Source organism: Gopherus evgoodei, unplaced genomic scaffold (assembly GCF_007399415.2).
Source record: "Gopherus evgoodei ecotype Sinaloan lineage unplaced genomic scaffold, rGopEvg1_v1.p scaffold_367_arrow_ctg1, whole genome shotgun sequence".
NCBI classification, from domain to species: Eukaryota; Metazoa; Chordata; order Testudines; family Testudinidae; genus Gopherus; species Gopherus evgoodei.
In genome coordinates this window covers 1-21816 of record NW_022060035.1, presented here as the reverse complement: position 1 = coordinate 21816, position 21816 = coordinate 1, and the positions used below count along the sequence as shown (strand labels likewise).

The following is a 21816-nucleotide window of genomic DNA, read 5'->3' as shown; positions in this document are numbered from 1 at the left end:
TCGAGCTGCTGGATGGGAGGAGAGTGAGGGGACCCCTGAACCTGAAGAGGGAGGATTGGATGAAGAAGGGGGAAGACCCCCGGGGGGATCTCTTCACTGAGATGGGAGCCAATCTCCCCATCAGGTGTTCCCCATTCAGAGTCACTGGGAAAGCAGCCCAGAACCTGTAGAGAGAGGTCAAGGACCTGTTGGCTTTAGATGGGATCCAGCCATTTTACAGCCCATGGGCCTCACCCGTGGGGCTGATCCCCAAGCGAGACAGGATGATCTGGTTTTATGGGGGCTATCAGAAGCTTAAAGCCATCCCAGTGTCCGATGCCGACCCCATGCCTAGGCCTGGGGAGATTCTAGACAAGCTGAGAGGGATGGAGAACTTGGCCCTGGCAGACACTGATAACATGTGCATCTTTAGCCAGACCTGGGAGGAACAGGTGTCCCAGGTGAAGAGGGGGCTGGGCTGCCTCAAGGGGGTGGGACTGACGGTAAAAGCTGGAAAGTGCAAGGGGGGACGGCAGAAGTGTTGTGTCTGGGCCACAAAGTGGGGAGCGGCTGCCCAAGCCCAGAGCTGGCAAAGGCCAAGATGGGGGCTCTTAACCAAGGGAGCCCGAATCACAGACCAGAGGGCTGGGAAAAAACCCAATCCCAGCTTGAACCCCAGGGGTACTGGGGTGGCAAAGGGTGTGGGCTGCATAAACCTTCCCACATGCGGCCTGCAAGTGCCATCAAGCACACCCGACCTAAGGGAGGGCGTAAGACTGGACTGTCCTGGTGTAACTCACACCAAGGGATGGGAGAGATGCTGGGGCATCCATGGGAACCTTGGTGGGTTCGAACTTCCCCAGGTCACTGGCTGAAGTGACCTCGCTCAGTTCGGTCTCGAAGGGGGGAGAGATGTGACGAACTGGGAAAGTTCTTAATGTTTGCTCTGAATACTGTGTTGGTGCCTCAGTGTCCCCATGGCAGTTCCTAAGTATCTGGCAGAGCCAAGGGCCAGTGCACCTAAATGCCTGGCACTCTGTCTCCTAGCAACTGATGGTCTGGGCCCCTCCCCTGCAAAGGTGCCAGCTGAAGGTGTTGGAGACAAAGCGATCAGGTGACCTCCTGGCCTGGGAAAGGGGCTGAGCAGAGAGGAGGGGCTGGGAGGGGTTGTTAGTCTGGAGCTGGCTGGGGTCGAGGAGTGAAGTGCAGACCTGGGGGTCTGGCTCACTGCCCCCCAGAATGGACCCGGCTGAGAGGTCCGGTTCGCTGTATCTACAAGCTCTGTTTTAGACCCTGTTCCTGTCATCGAATAAACCTCTGTGTTACTGGCTGGCTGAGAGTCACGTCTGACTGCAAAGTGGGGGTGCAGGACCCGGTGGCTTCCCCAGGACCCCGCTGGGGCGGACTCGCTGTGGGAAGCGCACAGAGGGCCAGAGGATGCTGAATGCTCCAAGGAGAGACCCAGGAGGTGAAACCGTGTGAGCTTCTTGCCCTGAACAAGTCTGCTCCAAGGGAGAGGAGGCTCCCCAAAGTCCTGACTGGCTTGGTGGGGAGCAGTTCCAGAGCATCGCCTGGTGACTCCGTGACAGGTGGGCTCATGGGGGGATTCCCCGCAGAAGGGGCTGGTCAATATTCCAGCATGTGGGGGGCACCAGAAAAGACATGAAGTCCCTCACGGCCTGGAACACCTCCACATGTCGATGGAGCTCGTAGGTGGAGGGTGCCCCGACCCCTCCCAGGAGGAGGTAATGGGTCCTGGACCAGGCTCGGCGCCCGGGACAGTGTTGCTGCTGCTGTCTGTGCTTTGGGGAGGACGACTGGCCTGGCCTGGGTCTCACCTTGTCCTCTGCCTAGTCCTCTGAGGCACCAGGGAGTGTCCTCTTTCTGCTCGCTGTTTCTTGTGTCCCTTGCTTGACACGAGAGCAGTGCCGGGAGGGCCCCGGTGCACACCAAGGCCAACGTTCCCAGTCTAAGAGCCATTTCCAAGAATGGGGCCTTCAAACCAACATCCCCGTCCTCCACTGTGCAAGATCTGCAGGACCCTGCACCTGTCCCTGACACGAGCTTCCCCGAAGCACGTTGAGCAGCTCGCACGCCGGTCGCTCACTGGCCTGGCCTTACGGCAGGTGGCTCATGACTGCCAAGCCTGGCACCCACAGCGAGACACTGACCTAAATAACTAATGTAAAATCTGAACTATACACAAGACAAACTCCAAGAACCACTAGCAGACTTGCAATCGCAAAAGACGGTCCAGCGACTGTCAAGGATGCGGAGCCAGTGGCCCCATGAGCACAGGGCTCCAGGGGACACTGGGGGGAAAATCTCCAGCAACTGTGCACAGGGCCTGCACCTACCATGGAACAGACGCGAGCGTGCATGTGAAGAAGCCCCTGCCCCTTCCCTTTCTCCCAATTGTCAGTATTTTCATCCTGGGAAAGTATTCTCTCTCCTTCATGGATTTCACTGTGTCTTTTTAAACTCACGAATGAAGAGAATGAGGGAAAACCGACATTTTTAAACTGGCCTATCTGGAGTTTTTAAAAATTAGCCTAAAAAATCAGAATTATTTAAAAAAAAAGTAGTCCTTTAAAATCAATTTTAAATATTTTCAGATTCCACCCCCAGGGGCAGAGAGTCTTTTCTCATTCGACGGGAGGTTTTTATCGTTTCTTCACCTGGAGAAGTGTTTGAAAAGGGGCAGGCAAAGAAACGGCTAATCCCATTTCTGGGGAAATCAAGGCCTGGGTCCCTCGTTTCTCTCAGGGTTTTAAACCCTGCACAACCACAGAACCGGTCCAGCACCTTGCCTGTTGCTCTGGGGCCGTTTTAAACCTGTCAGGGTGTTTTTATCCTGGAAAATTACAAATACCACCACTGGGAAAAGGGCCTTGCCCCATAACAACTGTGGCCTGGTTAATGAGTGATGAAATTGGGCATCACCCGGAGCCACTCAACTCTGCCAACTTACCCCTCTTTTCCCAGCTGAGAAATTCTGGGGTGTGTGTGTGAATTTGGGGTGCAGGAGCAAGACACCACTTGGGAAAACCCAGGGTTTTACAAAGGGATTTGTTTGATTTTCCCTCAAACACCCACTCACTTCTTCTGGCTGGTCCTGGTAGAAGCCCCACAGCAGAGTGGGGGCAGAGTGCTGGGTAGACTCTGTGGGGAGCTGGCAGTACCTTGGGGGTGACCCCACAGTGCCACCCGGGTGCCCTGATGCTGGCGCTCAGCCTCCCAAGAATCACACACACCCCTCGCGTATGAAACTAACTCCGGCTTTTATTCCTCTCGATTCCCAGCAACAGCAGAATAAAAAAAAACACATCTGTCCCAAAATAAAATACAAATTAACGGGGTTTGGGGGGGGGGGGGGGATCTGCCCCAGGGGGTGGGGGTGGGGGGCAGAATTATCCAACTCAATAACCCAGCAGGCCCCGGCAGAGCCTGGGGTGACCCCATAGAGGGCTGGGCCCGCCTCCCCCACAGCTGCCCAACAGAGGCTCAGCGGCGCCCCCCACGGTCCCTCACCGGGGTGCTGCGGCTCCGGCTCCGGCTGTGCCTCTTGGCCTCGCGGCGCTCCCGGCCTCCCCGCTCGGCGCCGCCTGCCGCCCCTGGGGCACCCCCAGCCCCCCGCTCCCGGCTGTGCTCCCGGCGCTTCTCCCGCTCGGCCTGGCGGCTCCGCTCCCGCTGGCGCACCTCCTCCTCCTCCAGCTCCTTCCGGCGCCGCTCCCGTTCCCGCGCCCGGGCTGCCCGCTCTGCCTGCTTCTGCACGAACTGCGAGAGAGGGGGTGAGTGCCAGGCCGGGCCGCCCCCAATTCCCAGGGAGCCCCCTGCTCTGCTCCCCTGATCCCCGGGCTGCCCGCTCCGCCTGCTTCTGCACGAACTGCGGGAGAGGGGGTGAGTGCCAGGCCGGGCAGCCCCCAATCCCCAGGGAGCCCCCTGCTCTGCTCCCCCTGATCCCCGGGCTGCCCGCTCTGCCTGCTTCTGCACGAACTGCGAGAGAGGGGGTGAGTGCCAGGCCGGGCTGCCCCCAATCCCTGGAGAGCCCCCTGCTCTGCTCCCCCTGATCCCCAGGCTGCCCGCTCCGCCTGCTTCTGCACGAACTGCGGGAGAGGGGGTGAGTGCTAGGCCGGGCCGCCCCCAATCCCCGGGGAGCCCCCTGCTCTGCTCCCCCTGATCCCCGGGCTGCCCGCTCTGCCTGCTTCTGCACGAACTGCGAGAGAGGGGGTGAGTGCCAGGCCGGGCCGCCCCCAATCCCCGGGGAGCCCCCTGCTCTGCTCCCCCTGATCCCCGGGCTGCCCGCTCCGCCTGCTTCTGCACGAACTGCGGGAGAGGGGGTGAGTGCCAGGCCGGGCAGCCCCCAATCCCTGGGGAGCCCCCTGCTCTGCTCCCCCGATCCCTGGGCTGCCCGCTCTGCCTGCTTCTGCACGAACTGCGAGAGAGGGGGTGAGTGCCAGGCCAGGCAGCCCCCAATCCCCGGGGAGCCCCCAATCCCCGGGGAGCCCCCTGCTCTGCTCCCCCTGATCCCCGGGCTGCCCGCTCTGCCTGCTTCTGCACGAACTGCGGGAGAGGGGGTGAGTGCCGGGCCAGGCAGCCCCCAATCCCCGGAGAGCCCCCTGCTCTGCTCCCCCTGATCCCCAGGCTGCCCGCTCTGCCTGCTTCTGCACGAACTGCGAGAGAGGGGGTGAGTGGCAGGCCGGGCAGCCCCCAATCCCCAGGGAGCCCCCAATCCCTGGGGAGCCCCCTGCTCTGCTCCCCCTGATCCCCGGGCTGCCCGCTCTGCCTGCTTCTGCACGAACTGCGAGAAAGGGGGTGAGTGCCGGGCCGGGCCGCCCCCAATCCCCGGGGAGCCCCCTGCTCTGCTCCCCCTGATCCCCAGGCTGCCCGCTCTGCCTGCTTCTGCACGAACTGTGGGAGAGGGGGTGAGTGCCAGGCCGGGCAGCCCCCAATCCCCGGGGAGCCCCCTGCTCTGCTCCCCCTGATCCCCGGGCTGCCCGCTCTGCCTGCTTCTGCACGAACTGCAAGAGAGGGGGTGAGTGCCAGGCCGGGCAGCCCCCAATCCCCGGGGAGCCCCCAATCCCCGGGGAGCCCCCTGCTCTGCTCCCCCTGATCCCCGGGCTGCCCGCTCCGCCTGCTTCTGCACGAACTGCGAGAGAGGGGGTGAGTGCCGGGCTGGGCCGCCCCCAATCCCCGGGGAGCCCCCTGCTCTGCTCCCCCTGATCCCCGGGCTGCCCGCTCTGCCTGCTTCTGCACGAACTGCGGGAGAGGGGGTGAGTGCCAGGCCGGGCAGCCCCCAATCCCCGGGGAGCCCCCTGCTCTGCTCCCCCTGATCCCCAGGCTGCCCGCTCCGCCTGCTTCTGCACGAACTGCGAGAGAGGGGGTGAGTGCCGGGCCGGGCCGCCCCCAATCCCCGGGGAGCCCCCTGCTCTGCTCCCCCTGATCCCCGGGCTGCCCGCTCTGCCTGCTTCTGCACGAACTGCGGGAGAGGGGGTGAGTGCTAGGCCGGGCAGCCCCCAAACCCCGGGGAGCCCCCAATCCCTGGGGAGCCCCCTGCTCTGTTCCCCCTGATCCCTGGGCTGCCCGCTCTGCCTGCTTCTGCACGAACTGCGAGAGAGGGGGTGAGTGCCAGGCCGGGCAGCCCCCAATCCCCGGGGAGCCCCCTGCTCTGCTCCCCCTGATCCCCGGGCTGCCCGCTCCGCCTGCTTCTGCACGAACTGCGAGAGAGGCGGTGAGTGCTAGGCCGGGCAGCCCCCTGCTCTGCTCCCCCTGATCCCCGGGCTGCCCGCTCCGCCTGCTTCTGCACGAACTGCGAGAGAGAGGGGGTGAGCGCCGGGCCGGGCAGCCCCCAAACCCCGGGGAGCCCCCAGCTCTGCTCCCCCTGATCCCCGGGCTGCCCGCTCTGCCTGCTTCTGCACGAACTGCGAGAGAGAGGGGGTGAGCGCCGGGCCGGGCAGCCCCCAAACCCCGGGGAGCCCCCTGCTCTGCTCCCCCTGATCCCCGGGCTGCCCGCTTCTGCACGAACTGCGAGAGAGGGGGTGAGTGCCGGGCTGGGCAGCCCCCAATCCCGCCCAAGAGTCCCTGGTCAGCCCCATACCAAGCAGAGACAGGGAACCGTGGCGACCCCCCGTGCTCACCTGGGTGTCGGTCAAAGGCAGCCAGTAGATGCAGGGGGCGGCCTTGGTCTTGCGGAAGAGATCGTCCAGCAGCTTGGCGGGGGGCTCCTCCGGTGCCTTCTCTGGAGGTGGGGGGGGTCAGGTCAGTGTGGGGCTCAGCAGCCCGCACCCCCAGTTCTGCCCCAGCCCCCACCCCCACCGCCCCAGCCCATCTCTCCAGTACCTTTCTTCTCGCCCTTCTTCTCCTTGGCCTTGGGCGGCTCCTTGTGGCGGTGCTCGCGGGAACGGGAGCGGGGCCCCTCGCGCACCTTGTCACGGTCCCACTCGCGCTCGGCCCGAGTGCGCTCCCGCCGCTCCATCTCCCGCTCCCGCTCCGCCCACTGCTCCCGCACCGCCCGCTCCGGCTCCCGGGGGGCTGAGCGCCGGCTCCCGCGCCCACCGGCCAGCCCGGGCCCTGGGGCCGCCGCTGCCTCTACCGCCCGTTCGGGCAGCAGCCCCCGGTGGAAGTCCAGCTGAGGAGAGAGGGGGTCAGAGGTTGTCCCTGCTCCTCCCCCAAAACTGCCCGCCCCAACCCCTGCTCCCCCCACCCTCCAACTGCCCCAAAATCCTCAGTGCCCTGACTCTCCCTGGTCCCCCCAATGACTTCCCACAAACTAGCCTTGAGCCCCCAAACTCCTCCCCCAACAGAGCCCCCCAGAGTAATTCAGCTGGGGGAAAGGATCTGAGCAGGTGTGGTGCCCCCCCCCACCGCGCTCTGCCGGCGGCTGGTACCTCGTCCTGCTCGGCGAAGTCAGCGCACAGGAACTTGGGGTTGGATTGGGGCCATTTCACCCCGTGCAGGGCGTTGCGAGTCAGCACCGCCTCCTCCACCGTGGAGTACTGTGGGGGAGAAAGAGAGCTGGAGCAGGGGCGGGGGCTGGCCCGTGGCCGGGGCGGGGGGCCGGGCGGGGGGCCACTCACCGTGACGTAGCAGTGCGATTTGATCTTGTCGATCCAGAAGGCTTCTTCCACCAGCGTCCCCGTCCGGCCCAGCAGCTCCTTCAACTGGCCCAGCGTGAAGGGCCGCACCTGCGGGCGAGGGGTGAGCTGAGCAGGGGCCAACAGAGCAGGGCTCCCACCTCTCCGAGCAGCCGGAGCCCGGCCAGCAGCCCCTGCCCGTCCACGCCACACCAGGCAGGGCTCGGCGCCCGGCATGCCACACCAGGCAGGGCTCGGCAGGGCGCGGCAGGCCCGGCGCGCCGACCGGGCAGGCCTGGCGCCCGGCTGGGGTTCAGCCCCCACTCACCAGGTTGCAGATGTGCACGATGGGGCTGGGCTTGGCGCGGGGGGGTGACGGGAGCTGGGCCGTGCGCACGGGGTCGTCGATGGTGATGGAGACGCCCGAGCGCTGCTGGCTGATGGAACGGCGCGTCAGGGTGTCGCTGAGTGTCACTGCACGGGACAGAGGTGTAAGACAGCCATTGGGGGCCCTCTGACTCCTGATCCAGTCCCCGCCCCGCTCACTCCCATGGTCTCTGCTTCCCCCCCCCCAACCTGATTCCTGTGACACCCCCCTGCCCCACAGGCTGCTCCCCAGTCCAGGTACCCGTAGTGTCCCAGCCCGGCCTTGCCTCACACTCCAGGCACCCCCAGTCCCCTCCCGCCACTGCCCAGAGCCCATCCTGGCCTCAACCCCCATTCCAGGCCCCCGCAGCCCCATAACCCATGCTCCCCCAGCCCCACACGCTGCCCCCCACCGAGCCATCACCACTCCCCCAGGTCAGCCCGACCTTGCCCCTGACTCCAGGCTCCCCCTGCTGTCCCCCAGCCCAGTCCTGACCTTTCTTGACTTCGTGCTCCACAGGTGGGGGCAACGGCAACTCTGCTGTGACCTGAGAGGCTTGGGGCTGCTCTTCCTCCGGCTCCTTCTCCTCCTCTTCTTCCTCCTCGCCCTGCCCATTCTCCTGCCCCTCGGCTGGCACCACCTGCCGCAGGAGAGAGAACATGTGGGGAACGGGACCCCGGTGTCTGGGACGGCAGTGCAGGGCTCTGTGGCTCCCCTGTACCTGTGTGACGGTCCGGCAGATCTTCAGCCCCTTCTCGTGGGCCGGCGGCTCCCCATGGCGCTCTCCCTCATCCTCTGAAATGCGGGAGTCGTCGGCGTGCAGATCCACCACCGCCTCCTGCCCCACCACCGGCTTCATCTCAGGGATCAGGCTCTGCAGGGAGCAGAACAATGGGACCCAGGCGTCCGGGGGCACCACCTGGGGCCCACTGCGCCAACCCCCCAGCGGGGGAGCCGGGCATGGCGTGGAAGAGGGTGTGCAGGGCAGGGCCCCCCATACCTTAAGCGACTCGGTGGTGATGCTGATGGACGGCTTCTTCTGGGTGGCAGCCGTGCTGGACCCCCAGCGCCGCTTGCGCCCCCCCGACTGGCCGCCCTCCGTGTCACTGTTCCCTGCCGCTGCCCCCTTGGCCGCTGCTGCAACCCAACAGCCAATCAGAGCACAGCATGGGCTACCGTCCCACCCCACCCCTGGGCCACACCCAACCCTGATAGCCAACAGAGCACAGGATGGAGACCCCCACCCTTTACTCCCTCCTCCACACACACAACCCAACAGCCAATCAGAGCACAGCATGGGCTACCGTCCCACCCCACCCCTGGGCCACACCCAACCCTGATAGCCAACAGAGCACAGGATGGAGACCCCCACCCTTTACTCCCCCCTCCACACACACAACCCAACAGCCAATCAGAGCACAGCATGGGCTACTGTCCCACCCCACCCCTGGGCCACACCCAACCCTGATAGCCAACAGAGCACAGGATGGAGACCCCCAGAAGGGCCACCCTTTACTCCCCCCTCCACACACACAACCCTGCAGCCAATCAGAGCATGGGGCAGGGACCCAGTGCCCCACCCCCATGGCCCCTCCCACTGACCCACGGGGCCTAGGAGCCCGCCCCGATCTCGGGGGGCACTTACACACGACGGAGATCTTCCTCTTGAAGGCCTTGTGCTGCGCCGTGACCTGCGGAGAGAGGGGAGGAGGAAACAAGACGGAGGAGGGGAGAAAGCCCCACATAGGGGGAGGGGGCCGGTCAGCACCTCTCCGTGGGGCAGCGGCCCCCAGACCCACTGGGGTGGGGGGCACAAGCGGCTCGGATGGGGGCAAGGGGCTGAGAGATGGGGGGTTCTCAGACAGTCCAGGAATAACGGGGCACCCTCCCCCACCCCAGCAACAGGGCACGGCTAGGGCTCAGAGTCCTGGGAAAGGGGGTCTACCCAATTGCCAATTCCACACTGTCCCCCCATGACCCAGATCCCCACACTGCCAATCCCCCACTGCCCCCCATGACCCTGACCTCCTCACTGCCCCCCGCCAGCCCCACACACGGCCCCCCATGACCCCAATCCCCCCACTGCCAATCCCACTGCCCCCCATGACTGACCCCCTCACTGCCCCCATGACCCTGACCCCTTCACTGCCCCCCGCCAGCCCCACACGCTGCCCCCATGACCCCGAACCCAGCACTGCCCGTCGCTAACTCCACACACTGTCCCCCATGACCGACACCCCACTGCCCGCCGCCAGCCCCACACACTGCCTATGTTCCCTATTCCCCACACTGCCCCCCATGACCCTGACCCCCTTATTTCCCCCCAGGACCTCTATTCCCCTCACTGCCCACCTCCAGCCCCACACACTACCCCCTGACCCTACCGCCTCTGTCCCCCACCAGCCCCACACTGCCTCTCATTACCCCAATCCCTTACATTGCTCCCCACCAGCTCCCCACAAGCTGCTGGTCCCACCCTACACTCTGTGAGCCCCATGACCCAACGCTGCCCCCCTGGATTTATTCCTGGAAAGCTCAAACCCCGAAGAGGGAGCTGGGAACCCTGCTGCCCCACAGATCCATTAACCCCTTGCAGGCTGAGCCCCTCCCCCAAAAAACTCTGCACAGACTTTAACCAAAAACTTCCTTTGTCTTTAAAGAACATAAGGAAACCAAAGAGACAAGAAGAAATAAAGGTGCTGCCAGAGGCGCCAGGTACCATCTCACACCTGGGGCATCCTTCGTCGGCCAATCGCACCGCAGTGCCCAGGGTAGCTAGGCAACGGCCGGTCCAATCACAATGCACCCTCCCAGGTTTGGAGGGGCGGGGCGGGGCGGCAAGAGACAAGGTGGTGGTGGCGGAGGAACCTAGCGCTGGCTGGCGTCCCGGAGGAGAGAGGGCAAAGGTGGGAGCCGCCCGCCGGCGGGGGGCTGGGTGGAGAGTCCCAAGAGAGCGGGCACCCGGGGCTGGAGGTCCTTGGAGCAAGTCCTGAGAGCAACGGAGACCCCTGGGGTGGAGGAGAACCCCAGGGGCTGCAGGTCCTTGGAGCAAGTCCTGAGGGGGTGGAGACCCCCGGGGTGGAGGAGAACCCCAGGGGCTAGAGGTCCTTGGAGCAAGTCCTGAGAACAACGGAGACCCCTAGGGTGATGGAGAACCCCACGGGCTGGAGGTCCTTGGAGCAAGTCCTGAGGGGGTGGAGACCCCCAGGGTGGAGGAGAACCCCACGGGCTGGAGGTCCTTGGAGCAAGTCCTGAGGGGGTGGAGACCCCCAGGGTGGAGGAGAACCCCAGGGGCTGGAGGTCCTTGGAGCAAGTCCTGAGAACAACGGAGACCCCTAGGGTGGAGGAGAACCCCACGGGCTGGAGGTCCTTGGAGCAAGTCCTGAGAACAACGGAGACCCCTAGGGTGGTGGAGAACCCCAGGGGCTGGAGGTCCTTGGAGCAACCTGAGAGTTGCAGGGATTCCCCAGAGATGAAGATCTTCAGAGCAGACGAGTTCTGCCCCTGGGGGCCAGAGAGGACACCCAGGAGCTGGAGGTCCTTGCAGCAAGTCCCAAGACAGCGGAGACTGTGGGGCCCGGACGTCCTGAGAGCAACGGAGACTCCCAGAGCTGGAGGAGAGGCCTGGGTGCCAGAGGTCCTGGTATGGTCTGAGAGCAACCGAGACCCCAGAGGCTGGAGATCCTTGGAATGACTCGGGAGAGTTGCAGGAACCCCCAGGAGAGGAAGGTGTTCAGAGCTCACCCCTTGAACAGCTGAGTTCTGCCCCGGGTGTTAGAGGAAACACCCGGGGGCCGGAGGTCATTGGAGCGAGTCCCAGGAGCAACGGAGATCCCGGGGGCCGGAGGTCCTTGGAGCGAGTCCCAGGAGCAGCGGAGACCCCAGGGGCCACAGGAGACACCCGGAGGCCGGAGGTCATTGGAGCGAGTCCCAGGAGCAACGGAGATCCCGGGGGCCGGAAGTCCTTGGAGCAAATCCCAGGAGCAATGGAGACCCTGGGGGCTGGAGAAGACACCCGGGGGGCGGAGGTCCTTGGAGCAAGTCCCAGGAACAGCAGAGACCCCAGGGGCCACAGGAGATGCCCGGGGGCCGGAGGGCCTTGGAGCGAATCCCAGGAGCAGCGGAGACCCCAGGGGCCGGAGGGCCTTGGAGCAGTCCTAGGAGCAGTGGAGGCTCCTGGCAGTGCAGATGCTTGGGGGGCGCAGCTCGGTAACAGAAGGGTTTGCAGTGAATCCACCAGCCTGGAGACCCCGGGGGCTATCAGTGACCTTGGGGGCCTGGAGATGACCCCCAGGTCCTCAGACAGTCCCATCAGCCTGGAGACCCCAGGGGCCAAGGTCCATGAGCAGCAGATGCCCCGGCCCCACATGCAGATGACATCCCAGCGGAGCTGCGCAGAAGCAGGGTCTCCAGGGGCTCCACACAGCTGGGAGCTTGAATCGCCCGGACGCCGGGGTTCATGCTCCCCTCCCCCCGCCCGCTCTCTGTCTCTCTCTCCGCATCTCTCTGGCGTGTGTGCCCGCTGGGCCGGATGCTCTTTAAAAACGTGGATCAGAACAGAGGAGTCCAGAGGAGAAGGTCAACGGGGGATTGGGGGGCTGCGGGGGGGCCTGCCTGTCCCCGGAGGCGGCTCTGGGAGAGGGGGTGCCCCCAGCCGGGGCAGGGGGAGCACCGAGGATCAGGGTGGAGCTCGGGAGAGATGAACCTCATGACAAGGCGACACTGTGCAGAACCAACCCCCTCTCCCCTCCCGCAGCCCCAGGCCCTGCGTCCCCAAATTACAGCTAACGGGGGGCCAGGGGGAGGCTTGGCTGGCTCTGGCAGGGGATCCCGAAACCCTCCTGTGGCTAGGGGTGCCCAGGAGAGCACCCCCAAATTGGCTGGCAGCACATGCAGGCTTATTCCAGCCCCCCCCCGTCTCCTCCACTATGAGCAACTCTGGAAGTGGCGGAGACACCCCCAAAAGCCTTGGAAAGGGGGCAGACCCCTCCCCCACCCTGGTTTTGCCAGCAAAGTCCTCCCCATTGGCGCTCCCCAACCCATGCCCTGCCCCATGCTGGCCGAGCTACCCCCCTGGGACCCCCACCTGCCCATCACGCCACAGAGCACCCCGCCATGCTACCTCTTTCTTCTCCTCGTCCTCAGGCCCCCCGTCGGGGAGCTCGTTGGGGCCGGGGGGCTGAGCAGTGGGGCCGGTCGGGGGGCTAGTGCCAGCCTGGCGGGGCTCCAACTCCATAGGCACCTCCTCCTTCTCCTCCTGGCTACTGGGAGGAAATGGGGCGTTACTGGGGGGTGGGTGCCCTATATCCCTTCACTCGCTCATCCCAAAGCCACTTCACCCCCACCCCATCACACCCCCCAAAGCCCCAGCCCTCCTATCACACCCCCAGCCCCTGCAACCCCAGCTCTCCCTACTCCCCCGAACTCCATTCTTCACCCCCACCCCATCACACGCCCAGACCCTGCACCTCCTGCTCTCCCTGCCCCCCAAACCCCAGCCCCTGCACCCCCAGCTCTCCCTACTCCCCCGAACTCCATTCTTCACCCCCACCCCATCACACGCCCAGACCCTGCACCTCCTGCTCTCCCTGCCCCCCAACCCCAGCCCCTGCACCCCCAGCTCTCCCCACCCCCATCGCACCTCCAGCTCTCCCCAACCCCCCAAACCCCATCCTTCACCCCCACCCCATCACACGCCCAGACCCTGCACCCCCAGCTCTCCCTGCCCCATCGCACCTCCAGCTCTCCCCAACCCCCCAAACCCCATCCTTCACCCCCACCCCATCACACACCCAGCCCCTGCACCTCCTGCTCTCCCTGCCCCCCAAACCCCAGCCCCTGCCCCCCCAGCTCTCCCTACTCCCCCAAACTCCATTCTTCACCCCCACCCCATCACACGCCCAGACCCTGCACCCCCAGCTCTCCCTGCCCCATCGCACCTCCAGCTCTCCCCAACCCCCCAAACCCCATCCTTCACCCCCACCCCACCACACACCCAGCCCCTGCACCCCCTGCTCTCCCTGCCCCCCAACCCCAGCCCCCCCAGCTCTCCCTGCCCCCCAACCCCAGCCCCTGCCCCCCCCAGCTCTCCCTACTCCCCCAAACCCCATCCTTCACCCCCCATCCCTCCCGGCCTCATCGCCCCCCAGCTCCCCATCCCCTGCCCCCCAGCGCTCCCCGCCCGCGCCCGGGAGCTCCCCCGCCGGGGGCGATGAAGGGGGGGCCCGGCGGGTCTCACCCGCGGGCCCGCGGGCCCGGCATGGCGATGGCGGCGGCGATGGCGGCTCAGGGCTGCGGACCGGGCCGGGGCAGCGGCAGGCGGCGAGCGGGCGGGGCGGCCATTTTACCGCTTCCCAGCAGCCCCCGCGCGGGGGCGGGGCCGCCGCCGCAGCCCCCCGCCCCCAGCTCGGCCCCGAGCCCCGCCCCCTGCAGCCCCCTCAGCCCCCAGCTCGGCCCGAGCCCCGCCCCCTCAGCCCCCGGCCCCGCCCCCTCAACCCCCAGCTCGGCCCCGCCCCCTCAGCCCCCAGCTCGGCCCCGAGCCCCGCCCCCTCAGGCCCCAACTCGGCCCCGCCCCCTCAGCCCCCGGCCCCGCCCCCTCAGGCCCCAGCTCGGCCCCGCCCCCTCAGCCCCCGGCCCCGCCCCCTCAGGCCCCAGCTCGGCCCCGAGCCCCGCCCCCTCAGCCCCCAGCTCGGCCCCGCCCCCTCAGCCCCCAGCTCGGCCCGAGCCCCGCCCCCTCAGCCCCCAGCTCGGCCCCGAGCCCCGCCCCCTCAGGCCCCAGCTCGGCCCCGCCCCCTCAGCCCCCGGCCCCGCCCCCTCAGGCCCCAGCTCGGCCCCGCCCCCTCAGCCCCCAGCTCGGCCCGAGCCCCGCCCCCTCAGCCCCCAGCTCGGCCCCGCCCCCTCAGCCCCCAGCTCGGCCCGAGCCCCGCCCCCTCAGCCCCCAGCTCGGCCCCGCCCCCTCAGCCCCCAGCTCGGCCCGAGCCCCGCCCCCTCAGCCCCCAGCTCGGCCCGAGCCCCGCCCCCTCAGCCCCCAGCTCGGCCCCGAGCCCCGCCCCCTCAGCCCCCGGCCCCGCCCCCAGCTCGGCCCCGAGCCCCGCCCCCTGCAGCCCCCAGCTCGGCCCCACCCCCTGCAGCCCCCGCCCCCCGGCCCAGAGCCCCGCCCCCCTCAGCCTCCCCCCGGCCCAGAGCCTCGCCCCCCTCAGCCCCCGCCCCCCGGCCCAGAGCCCCGCCCCCCCGCAGCCCCTTCCTCACAGTCCCGCCCCCACATCCCAACCCCCACCCCGGCCGCAGCCCCCCTCGCTCACAGCCCCGCCCCCATCAACACCCTCCCCACCCAGCTCACAGCCCTAACCACCACTGCCAGCCCACACAGCCCCCCCACCCCCTGCCTCAGGGACCCAGGTGTTCGAGCCTGCCCCTCCCCCGATGTCCCATCCCTGCCCCCACCCCCTGGCTCAGGGACCCAGGTGTTCGAGCCTGCCCCTCCCCCGATGTCCCATCCCTGCCCCCACCCCCTGGCTCAGGGACCCAGGTGTCCGAGCCTGCCCCTCCCCCGATGTCCCATCCCTGCCCCCACCCCCTGGCTCAGGGACCCAGGTGTCCGAGCCTGCCCCTCCCCCGATGTCCCATCCCTGCCCCCACCCCCTGGCTCAGGGACCCAGGTGTCCGAGCCTGCCCCTCCCCCGATGTCCCATCCCTGTCCCCACCCCCTGGCTCAGGGACCCAGGTGTCCGAGCCTGCCCCTCTCCCAGCCTCTGCACACTTACCTTGCACGCTGCCTCTGCTCTGCCTGGCGCGGCGGGTCCCCCGTGGGCACTGCCCTGGCTGGGCCCCCTGGGGTCTCTGAGCCGCCCTGTGGGGAGAGGCAGACGAGGGGCCTGCGTTAGAGGGGACCCATTCCCGCCCCCCAGCCCATTCTCTCACTGGCCCTGGGGCCGGATCGGAGCCAGTGCCCCCTGGAGGGCACAGCCCGGTACCTCATTCCACACCCCCCAGAGGAAAAGGCCCCGTGCCCCTCTCTCATACCTGCTGCGACAACGGGCTGTGCCGGTGCCCGTGGCTGGGGCGTCTCTGGGGGGCCGGCGGGGGCGAGGTGGCCGGTCTGCCCTCTGCCATGGGACTCTCCAGCGCCTCCTGCTGTCTTGCTGGGGAGGGCTCTTTGGTGTGTGGGGAGCTGGGGCCAGCCCGTGAGGCGTCAGGGCTGTGCGACTGGGGCATCCAGATAAACAGACAGAGCTTTAGTGAGGCATCGCCCCCAGGTGAGATCTGGAATAGGGGGAGGTGACCTAGAGCTGGATCTAGAGTATCGACTGGATGGGGAGCAGGAGTCTGGCTCCTTGGGGCTCGAGAATTTGGTCAGGATCTAGAACTGCCAGCTGGATCTGGAACCAGGATGTAGAGTTTGGAGAGGGTTGGGGTCTGAACAGATTTGGGAGCGGATGGGGGGGTCGGCAGGGTCTAGAACATCACAGGCTCTGGAACCTAAGAACTGGACCCCTCTTGCCCAGCACGCTGCGTCCGACTGGCCAGAACAGGGCAATCCAGCGAGCCAGCCAGCTCCTGGGGCCACTGGCGCTGGTGGTCGCGTACCTGACCAGCTTGGCCAATAGCCATCGCTGGACCCGGCCTCCAGGAATGTGGCTCGTTGTGTGTCAAACCCCCTTCCACTTTTGGCCTCAGCCCATCCCCTGGCAGTGAGTTCCAAGGGTTAACGGAAATCCTGCCTGCTGGAAACCTGCTGCATCTTCCTGGCCCCCGGCTCGGGTGCCCCCGTCCCTGTCTCCGGCCCAGCCAGGAGTTTACAGCCCTGTGCCGTGGCCCCGCGGTCGCCCCTGCTCCCCGCTGAGCAGGCCCAGGCTTTGCCGGCTCTCCCGCAGCCTGGCTCTGGCCTTTCTCCCAGTGCCTTGGAGCTCGGGGGTGGCTTTGCGTGCGGGGTGCCAGGGGTGGGCACTGGGCGCCCAGGGACCTCGGGCTCTCTCCTAACGGCCGGGAGCTTTCCCGAGGGCGGCTGTGCGGCGAGCGAGGATTGGGGTTCCCACGGCGCGTCACTGACCCAGGAGAGCCCTGCCCCGCTCACTGGGCTAGGAGCCCTTGGGGAGGGAGCTTGGCCCATACTCGCTGCCCATCCCTGCATATGGATCCATGGGCTGACTGGCAAGGCAGATTTCCTTTCCTACAGCCTGTGGGGCCCAGCTCAGGGCCGATCCCGCGGCTCTTTGCTAGAGCTTAGCCGGGCCTGGCCCTGCCAGGAGAAACGGGCGTCACGGGAGCGAGGTGCCAGCTTGCTGGGCGCAAGGCCAGTTCCCTAGCACAGAGCCTGGGCCTGGGGCATCACACCAGGTTGTCATCACCGTGTGCTGCGTCCTCAGCCCCGTCACCCCCCGAGAGCGGCTGGGGAGGGAGGTGGGAATTGACCCGTGGCCGGTCAGCGAGGAGCGATGCCGAGAGCGCGTCTTGCCATGACCTTGGGCTCCCTTCGTGCCACACTCCCTGCTTCCGACAGGCTTCCTGCCACTCCGGCTGTGGCACCGGCTGTCTCTTTCAAGCTGCTCCTCTGTCCCTGCTCTGACTCCCGTTTGGCTTCTCCCAGCCTCCTCCCGACTATTTCCCGGGAGAATAGCTGCAAACTGAGCCTCCCTGACTCTCCCTGCGGTTTGCAAGCATTTTCCCCTGGTCCTCTGATTTTCTGGGTCACCAGCAGTCTCGGTTGGTATCGATCCCTTTCTGAATGTAGATATTACTGGGGGGGCGCCCCCCATGATGTTCAGCTTCTCTGTTATGGTCACTAATAGCCAGCGCCAGAGGCAGGATCTGTATGGAGAGGCAGGTGCCCCTGCAGGGTCTGGAGCTTGGCTAGACTCTAGAATGCCCCCCTGCACCTGAAGCGAGCCCAGCACCCCAGGAAGGGGAGCAGGAATGGGACCCAGAACTAGATCATGGAGAAATGGGGCACCTTTTTGGGTCTATAAGAGAAGGCTGCAACCTAGAACACCAAGACTAGGCCTGGAACAGGCCTAGCCCTCCAGAACATGGCTCTGGCGTAGAGTTGAGTTCTAGATCACACAGGAGCAGGAGCTGGTGGGGAAGGGGATCTAGAACACCAAGACTGGATCCGGAACAGGCCCAGTCCTCCAGAAAATGGCTATGGCGTGGGGTCGGGTTCTAGATCGCACAGGGAGCCGGAGCTGGTGGGGGAGGAGATTTAGAACTCCAAGACTGGGTCTGCAACAGGTCTACCTCCCTGAACATGGTTCTGGCATAGGGTCAGGTTCTATATAGCACAGGGAGCTGGAGGGGGAGGGAATTTAGAACTCCAAGACTGGATCTGGAACAGGCCTAACCCCCCTGAACATGGCTCTGGCGTAGGGTTGGGTTCTAGATCGCACAGGGAGCTGGAGGGGGAGGGAATTCAGAACTCCAAGACTGGATCTGGAACAGGCCTAACCCCCCTGAACATGGCTCTGGCGTAGGGTCGGGTTCTAGATCGCACAGGGAGCCGGAGCTGGTGGGGGAGGGGATTTAGAACTCCAAGACTGGGTCTGGAATAGGCCTAACCCCCTTGAAGATGGCTCTGGCGTAGGGTCGGGTTCTAGATCGCACAGGGAGCTGGAGGGGGAGGGAATTTAGAACTCCAAGACTGGGTCTGGAACAGGCCTAGCACCCCTGAAGATGGCTCTGGCGTAGGTTTGGGTTCTAGATCGCACAGGGAGCTGGTGGGGAAGGGGATCTAGAACACCGAGACTGGGTCTGGAACAGGCCTAGCACCCCTGAACATGGCTCTGGCGTAGGATCGGGTTCTAGATCGCACAGGGAGCCGGAGCTGGTGGGGGAGGGGATTTAGAACTCCAAGACTGGGTCTGGAACAGGCCTAGCACCCCTGAAGATGGCTCTGGCGTAGGGTCGGGTTCTAGATCGCACAGGGAGCTGGTGGGGAAGGGGATCTAGAACACCGAGACTGGGTCTGGAACAGGCCTAGCCCCCCTGAACATGGCTCTGGAGTAGGGTTGGGTTCTAGATAACACAGGGAGCAGGGCAGGCGGCTCAGGGCTCACCTTTCTGCTGCTGCTGGAGCGTGAGGCCCGGTGCTTCCTGGCGGGCGACTCGGAACGGCTGGAGCGGGATCCGGAGGAAGTGGAGTCTGAGTCGGAGTCTGAGTTGGACCCACCCCTCTGCTGGCGCTGGGGGGGAGGGGAAGGTGATGCTGGCTGGGTCCCCGATGGCCTTTTCTGACTGGGGGGGGCCTCCTTGGTCAGCAGTGGGGGAGGGGGCTCATCCTCCTCAGGGGGGGCCATTGGTGCCTCCCCTTCTGTCAGCTGGGGAGGGGCTGGGGAGCTGGCGGTTGCAGCCACCCCCTCTTCTTGTGAGATCTCAGGGGGCTCCTCTGCCTCCTCCTGGGGGACCCCCTTGTTTTCCTGGAGTCCAGCCACTCCCTTCTTCTCTGAGAAATCCTCCAGCAGGGGAGCCGTTGGGCTGGGCTGCTCCTTCTCCTGGTGGGCCGGTGGGCTGGCCTCCCCCTTTGCCTGGGGGGCTGGTGGGCTGGGCTCCTCCGTCTCGTGGGGGGCCAGTAGGCTGGGCTCCCCCTTCTGGTGGGGGGCTGTTGGGCTGGACTTCCCCTTTTCCTGGGGGTCTGGCAGGCTGGGCTCCCCCTTCTCATGGGAAGCTGGCAGGCTGGGCTCCTCCTTCTTCTGGGGAGCCATTAGACTGGGCTCCCCCTTTTCCTGGGGGTCTAGCAGGCTGGGCTCCCCCTTCTCCTCAGGGGCTGGAGTCACAGCTGTCCCACTTCCCTGGGATTCCGAGGGCCTGGTCACCCCCCTTTCCTCGGGCTCAGGAGCTATGGGCCCCTCTGTCTCCTGGGGCTCCAGGGCCTGGGCTGACCCCCTTTCTTGGGGCCCTGGTGATCTGGGGCCCCCCATTCCCTGGGCCTCAGGCCACCCCACTTCCTGGGGTGTCGGAGATCGGCTCCCTCCCACTTCCTGGGGTGCTGGGGATCTGGGCACTCCTGTCTGTTGGGGTGCTGGGACCATAAGCCCCCCCTTCTCCTGCCAGGACCCCCTGATTTCCTGGGGTGAGCTGCTCGCCTGAGGGCCTGGGGCCCAGGCTTCCCCCATCCCCCGAGAAGCCTCCTTCCTCTCCAGAGCCTTTGCTTCCTCCTCCTCCTCGTCCTCCTCCTCCTCGTCGTCCTCCTCTTCCTCCTCGTCTTCCTCCTCCTCCTCCTCCTCCTCCTCCTCCAGCTTCAGGGTGGGCCGTGGCACGCTCCTCCGGCCCCTAGGGGGCGCCTCCCGCTCCTCTGGCCCCACGGCCTGGGTGCCCTCCGGCGGCTTGGTGGCTCTGGCCTGGGAGAGAAGGGGAGTGGCTCAGAGAGGGCGCTCCCTGCTGCCCCCTCAATGCTCAGCGTCCCCTGTCCCCCCCACACCCTCCAGCACGGCGCCCTCTTTCCCCCTCACTCTGGCCCCCCCACACCCTCCAGCACAGTGCCCCAACCTCTCCCTGCTCCTCGCCGCCCGGGTACCCCCCCACGGTGCCCCTTGCCAAGCCCCCGCCCCGTTTCCTGCAGCCCAGCGCCCCCTGCTGCACCTGCCTGGCTCCGTGCAGCCCAGCGCCCCCTACTGCCCCTGCCCTGCTCCCCGCAGCCCAGTGCCCCCTGCTGCCCCTGCCCCGCTCCCTGCAGCCCGGCGCCCCCTGCTGCCCCTGCCCCGCTCCCTGCAGCCTGGCGCCCCCTGCTGCCCCTGCCCCGCTCCCCGCAGCCCAGCGCCCCCTACTGCCCCTGCCCCGCTCCCCGCAGCCCAGCGCCCCCTGCTGTCCCTGCCCCGCTCCCTGCAGCCCGGCGCCCCCTACTGCCCCTGCCCTGCTCCCCGCAGCCCGGTGCCCCCTGCTGCCCCCCACCCTGCAGCCCGGCATCCCCTGCTGCCCCTGCCCCGCTCCCTGCAGCCTAGCGCCCCCTGCTGCCCCTGCCCCGCTCCCCGCAGCCCAGTGCCCCCTGCTGTCCCTGCCCCGCTCCCTGCAGCCCAGTGCCCCCTGCTGCCCCTGTCCCGCTCCCTGCAGCCCAGTGCCCCCTACTGCCCCTGCCCCGCTCCCCGCAGCCCGGTGCCCCCTGCTGCCCCCCACCCTGCAGCCCAGCGTCCCCTGCTCCGCTCCTTGCAGCCTGGCGCCCCCTGCTGCCCCTGCCCCGCTCCCTGCAGCCTGGCGCCCCCTGCTGCCCCTGCCCCGCTCCCTGCAGCCCAGCGCCCCCTGTTGCCCCTGCCCCGCTCCCTGCAGCCCAGCACCCCTTGCTGCCCCTGCCCCGCTCCCCGCAGACCGGCGCCCCCTGCTGCCCCCCACCCTGCAGCCCGGTGCCCCCTGCTGCCCCCCACCCTGCAGCCCGGCATCCCCTGCTCCCCCTGCCCCGTGGCCCCTACTGCCCCTGCCTGGCTCTGTGCAGCCCAGTGCCCCCTGCTGCCCCTGCCCCGCTCCCTGCAGCCCAGCGCCCCCTGCTGCCCCTGCCTGGCTCTGTGCAGCCCAGTGCCCCCTGCTGCAACTTCCTGGCTCTGTGCAGCCCAGCGCCCCCTGCTGCCCCTGCCTGACTCTGTGCAGCCCAGTGCCCCCTGCTGCCCCGCCCCGCTCCCTGCAGCCCAGCGCCCCCTGCTGCACCTGCCTGGCTCTGTGCAGCCCAGCGCCCCCTACTGCCCCGCCCCGCTCCCTGCAGCCCAGCGCCCCCTGCTGCCCCGCCCCACTCCCTGCAGCCCAGTGCCCCCTGCTGCACCTGCCTGGCTCTGTGCAGCCCAGTGCCCCCTGCTGCCCCGCCCCGCTTCCTGCAGCCCAGTGCCCCCTGCTGCCCCTGCCTGACTCTGTGCAGCCCAGTGCCACCTGCTGCCCCGCCCCGCTTCCTGCAGCCCAGTGCCCCCTGCCTGGCTCTGTGGAGCCCAGGGCCCCCTGCTGCCCCTGCCTGGCTGTGTGCAGCCCAGTTCCCCCTGCTGCCCCACCCCGCTCCCTGCAGCCCAGCGCCCCGTGCTACCCCTGCCTGGCTGTGTGCAGCCCAGTGCCCCCTGCTGCCCCGCCCGCCCCCTGCTGCCCCTGCCTGGCTCTGTGCAGCCCAGCGCCCCCTGCTGCCCCGCCCCGCTCCTTGCAGCCCAGTGCCCCCTGCTGCTCCTGCCCCACTCCCTGCAGCCGGCGCCCCCAGCTCTATGCTGCAGCACTGACCTGCCTGACCCGGGTGGAGCGGCGCTCCTGCCTCCTGGTCCCCTCCTCGTCAGAGTCGTTTCTCTCCCGGGAGATGGGGTAGCTCTTCCCAGAGGCTGGAAAGTGACAGGGAACCGTCAGCTTGAGGAGCTGGGCCTGAAGTCCAGGCTGCATCCTGTTCTAGATGTTTGCACCACCCCCGATTCAGAACCTCTCCCTTCTGGATACCCATGCCAGGCCCAGGGT

The 21816-nt window shown here is 67.1% G+C and overlaps 1 protein-coding gene across 6 annotated transcripts; it reads right to left on the bottom strand.

Annotated features, from left to right (window-relative positions):
- Positions 1–3241: 3241 nt before the first annotated feature.
- Positions 3242–21759, bottom strand: LOC115641840 (apoptotic chromatin condensation inducer in the nucleus-like). 6 transcript variants are annotated; one of them, XM_030545208.1, is made up of 15 exons: positions 21592–21759; positions 18468–19748; positions 15442–15681; positions 15183–15268; positions 12542–12683; positions 9065–9110; positions 8420–8556; positions 8141–8293; positions 7915–8059; positions 7381–7526; positions 7056–7163; positions 6867–6974; positions 6319–6607; positions 6117–6217; positions 3242–3756 (listed from the first exon to the last, which is right to left on the bottom strand). In XM_030545208.1, exons 1-15 carry the CDS (start codon positions 21742–21744, stop codon positions 3484–3486), a joined length of 3408 nt encoding a protein of 1135 aa, XP_030401068.1. In that variant the 5' UTR covers positions 21745–21759; the 3' UTR covers positions 3242–3483. The 6 variants fall into 6 exon arrangements, with proteins under 6 accessions (XP_030401068.1, XP_030401065.1, XP_030401067.1 ...); XM_030545205.1 differs by lacking the exon at positions 3242–3756 and adding an exon at positions 5465–5788; XM_030545207.1 differs by lacking the exon at positions 3242–3756 and adding an exon at positions 5465–5788 and having other exon boundaries at positions 8420–8553.
- Between the last annotated feature and the right edge of the window lie 57 nt (positions 21760–21816).